Source organism: Cricetulus griseus, chromosome 4 (genome assembly GCF_003668045.3).
Source record: "Cricetulus griseus strain 17A/GY chromosome 4, alternate assembly CriGri-PICRH-1.0, whole genome shotgun sequence".
NCBI classification, from domain to species: Eukaryota; Metazoa; Chordata; class Mammalia; order Rodentia; family Cricetidae; genus Cricetulus; species Cricetulus griseus.
The window spans coordinates 81,869,314-81,877,846 of NC_048597.1; the positions used below are offsets into that span (position 1 = coordinate 81,869,314).

Genomic DNA, 8,533 nt, shown 5'->3' on the forward strand with positions numbered 1-8,533 from the left:
CCATATCCACAGGGAACCAGTCATATATACATCACTAATGATGTCAAAAGAGAGAAGGAAAAGAAAATGAGAAAAAAACTAAGTAACTAGGCTGTCGGATTTTCAAAAGCTTGGATTGGCCATGGCTGCTAAAGTGCTAGCTTTATTTCAGTCACTGTGCTAAAATACTCCATAGGAAGCAATGTTGGGGGGAAGGGCTTATTTTCCTTACAACTCTGTGTTGTAGTCTATTGTGTCTGGAAAGTCTTTGCTTTTTTGCTTTCATCTAGTTTTCTTTTGTCTTATATAGCTGCATAGGGTTTGCTGTCACCCACAAAGACCTGGGTCTTCCTGCATCAATTAGCCATCAAAACAATCCTTCACAGGGTTGCCTACTGATCAACCTGCCCTAGACAATCTCTCAATTAAAACTCTCTTCCTAGGTAATTCTAGGTTGTCTGTCAAGTTGGTAGTTAGAAACTAACCAGCACAGCAGCCAACTGTTAATGATACCACACAATTGTTGATTAGTCAAGGAGCATACTGAGAGCCAACTGCATTATTACTATGGAGGCAAGTCTCTTCCAAACCCTCTGAGCCATAAGAGTGGGAGGGAACCATAAGTGTGAGAGTTCAAGGGATCAGCAATAGCATCAGTAGGACCTGCACTACCTAAGTGTTTATTTCAACTTCTCCTCCATGTTCTCTTCAGATGTTCCAACAGGAAAATGAAAGGGGGGTCTGCATATCACCCCAACTCCAGTTACAGATAGGGGAGGAGCCTGGACAACTACTCACATGTAGATGAGCACCAGGCTGGTAGCCAGGAGCACCCAGGTTTCTATGGAAAGGTTGAGGAACAGCTCCATCTCCGCTTTCCTCCAGCAAGTGGCTCCAAGTTTCCCTCTAAACTGTGCCAAGCAGAGATCCAATGAGTCCAGACTGCTGTGTTTATGCACTGGGAAAGGAGGAGGTGTCAAGGATGCAGCCAATAGAAGGGCCACTTGCACACTGCCCGAACTTGGAGAACTGGCAAGCCTCTCCATGTGGCATTGAATTCCCCTACTCTGAACTTTGAGTTTACATTCTGTGTATATTTGCTCTTTCAGAAACTCAAATTGATTGGCACTACTTTCTTCTAATTTGCAGTTGTGTCCATGGCTGTTCTCATACCAAAACAAATTAAGTCCATGCAACTAAACTATAGCTACTGATCTTTACCTATGTAAGGCCCCCTTCCTTTAAGGCCCCTGTGTGCTCTAGAAGATGTGAAACCCACAACTGAAAACCACTTCCCACTCTGCACTGCTTTGTTCCTTGGCACAAAACACAATTGCTTTTCTCTGTACTCTAACAGTATTTTTCCTCTTTATGGCATTTCACAGCACCCCTTCCCATTCTCCAGCTCTTACATTCTTCCCATCTTTTCTGCAGTATTCCCTGACGCTTTGGTATGAGGGTTGATATAGACATCTCATTACAGCAAGATAGTCACTGTGTCTCTTTTAATCGATCCTTATCAAGTCTGTTGGATATGTTATGGTGACATTCTCATTATCACTTTATAGACACAGAGGCAGGAAGAGGTAAAAGATGTGTCCAAGACTGAATCATGAAGGCAGAAAACAGAATTCTGATGAGTTATAATTTTGTAGATAGTGTGTATGCTTGTCTTTGAATGGGCTCCTGGGTACCCTACTGATTGAGTCAGCATCACACAAAGTAAATATTTCCTTGTACACCTCCTAAAAGTACTCCTCGTGTAGCCAAAAATGGTTACAATGTGGCTTTGTAAACACAAAACCCACACAAGCATCTTACTAGCCATTATTAAATTGTGAGTTCTTCTGCCCTAGGAACTTCATGCCTTTATTTCCCAAGTACTAGGATGCTATTCAAAATGGCTATGAAGTGGACTTTGAGGTCAGTGGAAGGTAGTTACTTTCCTATTCCTGCGAAAAGATGCTATGACCACGACAACTTACAGAAGAAAGAGTTTATTAGGGACTACACTTTCAGAGGGTTAATCCATGACTATCATGACAGGAAGCAAGGCAACAAGCCATGGTTCTGAAGCAGTAACTGAGAACTTACATGTTGAGAAAAGAGCTTTCTGCTATCTAGAACATGTTGCAATTCGAGTGAAGACTTAACTAATGATGAAAAGGATTGATTTTTGTCTTGTAGAACCATCAGCCTGGGACAATCCTTGCTAAATATTAAACTAAGACCTCGTCTAACCACATGAACTTCATGAATTTCAGTTTGCCCTTACTCTGTGTTGGAAACTCTGACAATAGTGATTCATCTCAGTACAAAAGTACACACTTAGGAACAACTCCAGTGTTGGCCTTGGCAAGTCAAGATGCCTTTGACAGTTTTCCTTCAGGTAACGTACAATGAAATGGAACCTAGAGAGGGTTATGGAAAAGTCACCAATAATGACATGGACTTAATACTTTCCTGTAACAGTGCCTCACTGACATGTCTTTGTTGATGATGAAACAAATATCTCAACCTTGAATCTCTAGGAGGTTCAGAATTCCTTTCTTCTTTTCCTCCCTCCTTCCCTCCTTCTCTCCATCCATCCATCCATCCCTCCTTTCCTCCATCTCTTCCTTCCTTTCAAGTTTGTTTGGTATTTTTATCCATTCATTTTAAATGTTTTATGATCACACTCCCCCCATCACCCACCCTATCATCTCCCCATTATTCTCACTTATCCCCCTGCCACTCCTACTGACTCCTTCTTTTAAAAAGAAATATTTATTTTAACATTATGTGTATTGTTGGGAGACAAATCTCAGGGCTGGGCATGAGCTCCTAGGCCATGCTTGGCAGGCCACATAGTTAACCTTTACATAGCAGCTCCTTAGAACCTCAGCTCAAGAAAAGAAACAACTTGACCCAGTCCTCCACCCACAGGCTCAGTCACCTAGGCAACCCCTTCCTGGACCTCTTACTCAAGAACTCTTTACCCTGACAAACATCCTCTTTGTGGCTTCCTAATATCCTGCCTATACCAACACCTGGTGCACAAACAACCCATTCTGCCCCTCCCCATATCCTGACTATATAAGCTAGCCTGAGAAAAAAGTAAAGTTTGCCACTTGATCAGAATCCTGTCTTGTGGTCATTCTTTCTGAGTATCTGGTCCCCATTCCCTATCCTTGACTCTCTTGCCCCAGGTTGACGTACTGCAGGTCAGGACAGTGTATGAGTGCTTGCCTGCATGCATGCCTGAGCACCATGTGTGTGCAGTGCAAGCAGGGGACAGGTGAGAGCATGGGAACTTGGCTAAAGAGGGTTGTGATCTGCCATGTCCATGCTGAGAATTGAACTGGGATCTTTTTCAAGAGCAGCCAGTGGTCTTAATGGCAGAGCCATCTCTGCAGCCCTTCAGTTCTTCTAAACTAGCCTGTGACACACATCAGGGTCTTCTTTTCATACAGCTCAGGTGCGGGTAGCCACAGCTGCTGTGGGTCCATGACTGTAACAACCTTGTCATATCTAAAAGATAACATTTCAAAGTATTTTCCCCACCCCCATCCTCCAGCTCTTACAATCTCAGAGAGTCTCTCCTTGGCAGATATAATCTATGGATACGACATTAACTGTCTTTTATGGCAGTAGAGTTGTTCCTAGTCTGTACTTGAGGAGAGTTGATTTCAACATCTCCACCTGCCTGAGATAGGCTGGTTAAAGTCTAAACTAGCTAAGGCTTCTGTATGAGCTGAGGTCATACTTTGACGTTCAACAAAGATTATGTGTGCAAGTCAGCACTATAAGAAGCAACAAGTATGTGAGTTTTTTGTTCTATTTTGTTTATTGGCATTCAAACATCTACTTTGTCTTAAAATTTTTTATTAAAGTTTTTTTTCTTACAATATATTTGGTCATGTTTCCCCCTTCCCCAATTCCTCCCTGCCTGATCCTTACTTTAATGTTCTCTCTCTCTCTCTCTCTCTCTCTCTCTCTCTCTCTCTCTGTGTGTGTGTGTGTGTGTGTGTGTGTGTGTGTGTCTTAAATAAAAATACAGACTGCCTTAGTTAGGGTTTCCATTGATGTGGAATGGAACTATGGCCATGGCAACTTTTATAAAGAAAAACATTTAATTTGGGTTTACTTACACTTTCAGAGGTTTAGTTTATTATCCTTATGGTGGAATACAGGCAGACATGAAGCTAGAGAGGTTTCAGAAGAAGCTACCTGCAATTGATACTCCTTGGCAAAGGAAACACCTGATTTTCCCAATGGGATCTCCCTATGTATATTGACCACATCTTGGGCAGGACCATGACCAGGAGTAGTTGACTAACACAAAGCAACTACTTTTTAAAGGTTCTGTTTTGATTTATATTTCCTGGGGGAAAGGATTAGAGAGATCTTGATTTTCAGTGGCCAGTCCTAAAGCTGTTCCAAGGCATAAGTTCCTGGAGTGAACTGAATTCCCTTTCTCAATGCTCCTAGAGTGGGGTGATTATATTAAGTTCACAAGGTTGGCTGATTTTTTTGTTTAATATTCAACAAAGTTTATGGTAGTAAGTTAGCATGGCAGGGAAATATCAGGTAGGAGTTGCTATTGATTTTGCTCAAGTTGCAACATATTCTGACTTGCTGGTCTTAACCACCACCACCGTCACTGCCACCACCACCTCTACCTCCACCACCAACACCATCACCACCTTCACCTCCACCTTCTTCCCTGCCATGTCTCCTCAGCCTGCATTTTGAACTCATGGCACACTATTAGTAACCGAGACAATGTATTTCTAAGGGCACAGAGCAATTAGGAGTGAAATTGCCTCCGCATGTTCAGGCGAGTGAACTAGAGTTAGTTGTTTCATAACTCTGTTTGTCAAGATAAGCAAGAGAGCGGTGTATCTTAGTAGATGCCAGAAGTAAGAGGGGTTGCAGAAGCAGGACACAGCCATCTTATTCAAAGCTACAGGCACAGTAGGAGACTTTAAATCATTCTAATCCTCCATGTCATTAGGATTTACTCTTATCATCTGAATAAATGACAATTCCAAATAATAATAATAATAATAATAATTCATGGAACTATTTATGATTCATTGACATAAACAGCAAAGCATTTGAGATGGTTGCTTCACATGGTGTGAATTCTCCCTGTGGACTATTTGTTCTGCTGACTTATTCCTGAAGCTGTGCTCCCTGGAAAAGGCTACAGGAATGACTTTTCACGGAACAGAGGGGTATCACCTGTGGATGCAGCGATTCTGGTTTGGATGCTGTTGGATAAGGGAAAGGTGACAGGGACCTCTGCTCACTGCAGATGGCTAATCAAGGACAGATGGCAGAAACATTCCTCCACAGTGCAACTTGGTGAAGCAGTTGAGATTATTGGGGTCTCTTACAGGAATACGGGTGAGGGGGTGACTTACTGGATCAGACAGTACTCAAAGGCAGCTGCACCATCCAAAGCCCACCTTGGGATAGGTGACAGGTCACCCAAACTGCATCCCTAGGGCACAATGCATGACTTGCAGGCATTGGACAGTCCAGTCTCTCCTCTAGGCTGAGCAGCGGGTCCGAGAGCTCCCTCCTCAGCAAGTGTTTATTGCCTCTTTTGCTTGGAGAGGAGCCTTGCAGACCTTTTTAGTTTCAGCATAAGAGTGTTTACTTCCTGAATCCCAGGAGCCTCCTTCCTTCCTCTAGGAGAGAATGCCTCAATTCAAAGGAAATCATTACACATCAGACATTTTAAACTTTTTCTCCATTTCTTAGAGATATAAATAGATAACACATTTGGGATGAAAGGTAAAATTCCCCATGGGGGAAGTGGCTGAGCTGCAGATCACTCGGCAAAAGCAATGAATTCTGCAAATAGTTTTGGGAACCATCATCAGTATGTCATGGATGTTTTATCTTATCCCAGGCTTTGATTTAGTCAACACACATCTCATTAACACCTACAGTGATTCGGAAGTGATTCATCATGGAGGATACGGAAGTCAGTAGACTGAGACCCCCTCCACCCGTACTTAAGCATGTCACATTCTAGTGTGGAAAGAGACAGTCAACAGGAAGGCAAACAAAATTTTGTAACCACAAACATTGCATTTCCATTCATTTGAGGTTCCCAGATTTAGTCATATACATAAAATTTATGTATATTTACGACATGAAATTAGAACAGAAACTGTCTAAGGGCCATGGGGAGGAGGGATGGAAGAGAAGAGAGAAGAAACAGCAGGAAAATATGCCCAATGAATTTTATAGTTTACACTTATGTAAAGATGTGTTTGTGTGACCCTGTGTCATGTACAATAACTATAAGCCAGTAGGAAAAATAAATTTTAAAAACTGATTTTAAAAGTAATGAGGGGCTGGAGGGATGGCTCAGCAGGTAAGAGCACTTGGTGCTTTTACAGAGGCCCTAAGTTCAGTTTCCACCACCTACATGACCATTCTTAACTCCAGGAGCTCTCTTCTGAGCTCTGTGGCCACCAGACATGCACACAGGATGCACATATCCATGAAAATGAAGCATTCGTACAGGTAAAAACATAAACCTAAAAAGTAAAAAAAAAAAAAAAAAAAAAAAAGAAGAATAGAATCTAGTAGCCAAACATGTCAGTTTGGTGCCCTTTTTTGTAAATAAATTATTTAACTGGTGCGTGTGTGTGTGTGTGTGTGTGTGTGTGTGTGTGTGTGTGTGTGTGTCTGTTTGTCTGTCTGTCTGTCTGTCTGTCTGTCTGTCTGTCTTTCTATCTGTCTGTCTCTAGTGTGTGGAGCATGTGTGGAAGTCATAGAAGAACTTGTAGGAGTCTGTTCTCCCACCATGTGAGACCTGAGAATCCAACACAGGTCAGCAGGCTTGGCAGCAAGCGTCTGAATCATCTTGTCAGTCCAGAAGTTGGTATTTTAAAGTAAGTCATTAAGAGTTAGGCATGTGTCTCATGACCAGGCAGGAGAACATTCCAGATATGCATTGCAAAGACCCAGAGAGGGGAGAGGGTTAGACTGTTTGGAGACCTGTTTGACTGGAGAGTGAGGCTGAGAGAGGAGATGAAACAAGGAGATGGGTCAGAACCTCAATGGCCAACAAGTGTCTGATCTTACTGTGCTCATAAACCTTCCTCTAACCGCACTGGGAAGCCAATCTCTTCTTGACCCTCTTAGGGCTTTGTCATCTACCTACCCATAAAACACGCAAGTTTGGGAAAAAATTAGCTTTTTTAACCCCAGATTTGAAAGAGGGGAGAGTGGGAGATGTTATAACTGTCAGGGGATTCATGACACTAAGAGGATTGGGAACGGGATGGCCTTACTGGAACCTAGGCCACAGAGTCAGGCAGACAATGCCAGTTCTGATTAACATGAAGGAAAGTAAACCTCTACCTGTTGATGTGAAAGTGACAAAAGTCAAGAGTCCACTCTCAGCAAACTCATGACCTTCTAACCATGTTTACAACTAAAGCATGAACTCGCTTCTCTTGTTGACACATGAAAGTGCACTGTGCAGCTAGCTGTCGCTCTGTGACACTCTCAACTCTTTCCATAGGGAGCAGGATTTTCAGACTGCAAAGGGTCAGCTACTGGCCTGGACCCCTGTTTACTTCAGTAATAGATTGAGTCAGATTCACAAGTCTAGGTCTCAGGCTCACAGCTGGTGACTGACAGCTCTGGTCTGCTCGTGGCCCCTCTGGAGGGAAACATAATTATCAGCACTTACCTGAACATTAGACAGTCAAGACAAAGGAAACTTAAGGCGTCCAAGGCTTGCCCATCAGCCACATTCTAAGAACACCACTTCATCATGTGTCTGAAGAACAGAAGGAATGGTTGTGAGGTTCCTGGAGCCCCTAGCGGCTTCAGAGTCCCTCTTGGGGAGGTTCACAACCCCCATGCTCATGCTCCTCTGTGCTGGCATGTTTGCATTCTTAACACATGATAAAAAAAATCCCACAAATGTTATCACTTCACACCCACAGGGATGGAAACTCAAAACTAAGACTGGTTGTGGACGGGCATGTCTGCAATCCCAGCACTCGGGAGGCTGAGGCACCAGGGGTGGGTGATCTAGGGATCAAGGGCGGTCTACAGTTCATAGCAAAATGCTTTAAAAAAAAGAGGACTTGGGAGATGAGCCCAGTGAGTAAAAGTGCTTGCTGAGCAAGACTGATGACCTGAGTTCAGATCCTCAGAACCCAGGAAGTCAGACATAGTGGCCTAATCATCGGTCATCACATCACCCCTAGTGGGAGATGACAGGAGGAGAAACAAGAGAATTGAAGTTAGGATCAGCTCATGGGTCTAAGCAAACAGACTCTGTGTCAAACAAGATGGAAGGAGAAGTCTGACGCCAGACATTTTCTTCTGACCTCTACTCTGCACTGTGTCACATGAGCACCCTTGTCCCCAGGAAAACATGTCACATACTCTATATCCCACACTACACATACACAGATATATAAAGGGAAACAATCAAAATCAACTCAAACTCTATATCTCTGAAGAGATATAGAGTTGGCCCCTTATGGGAGGGGGTACAGTAGCCCTCACCTCTAACTGAGGAGTCACTGAC

At 43.2% G+C, this 8,533-nt stretch overlaps 1 protein-coding gene across 1 annotated transcript in view; it reads right to left on the reverse strand.

Moving 5' to 3' along the window:
- The window catches only part of LOC100773059 (lithocholate 6-beta-hydroxylase), a 42,809-nt gene extending 41,961 nt beyond the window's left edge, over positions 1-848 (reverse strand). The window contains exon 1 of the mRNA XM_027413658.2: positions 778-848. Within this exon, the coding sequence (XP_027269459.1) occupies positions 778-848 (71 nt within the window). The remainder of the gene's footprint in view (positions 1-777) is intronic.
- Positions 849-8,533: the final 7,685 nt, after the last annotated feature.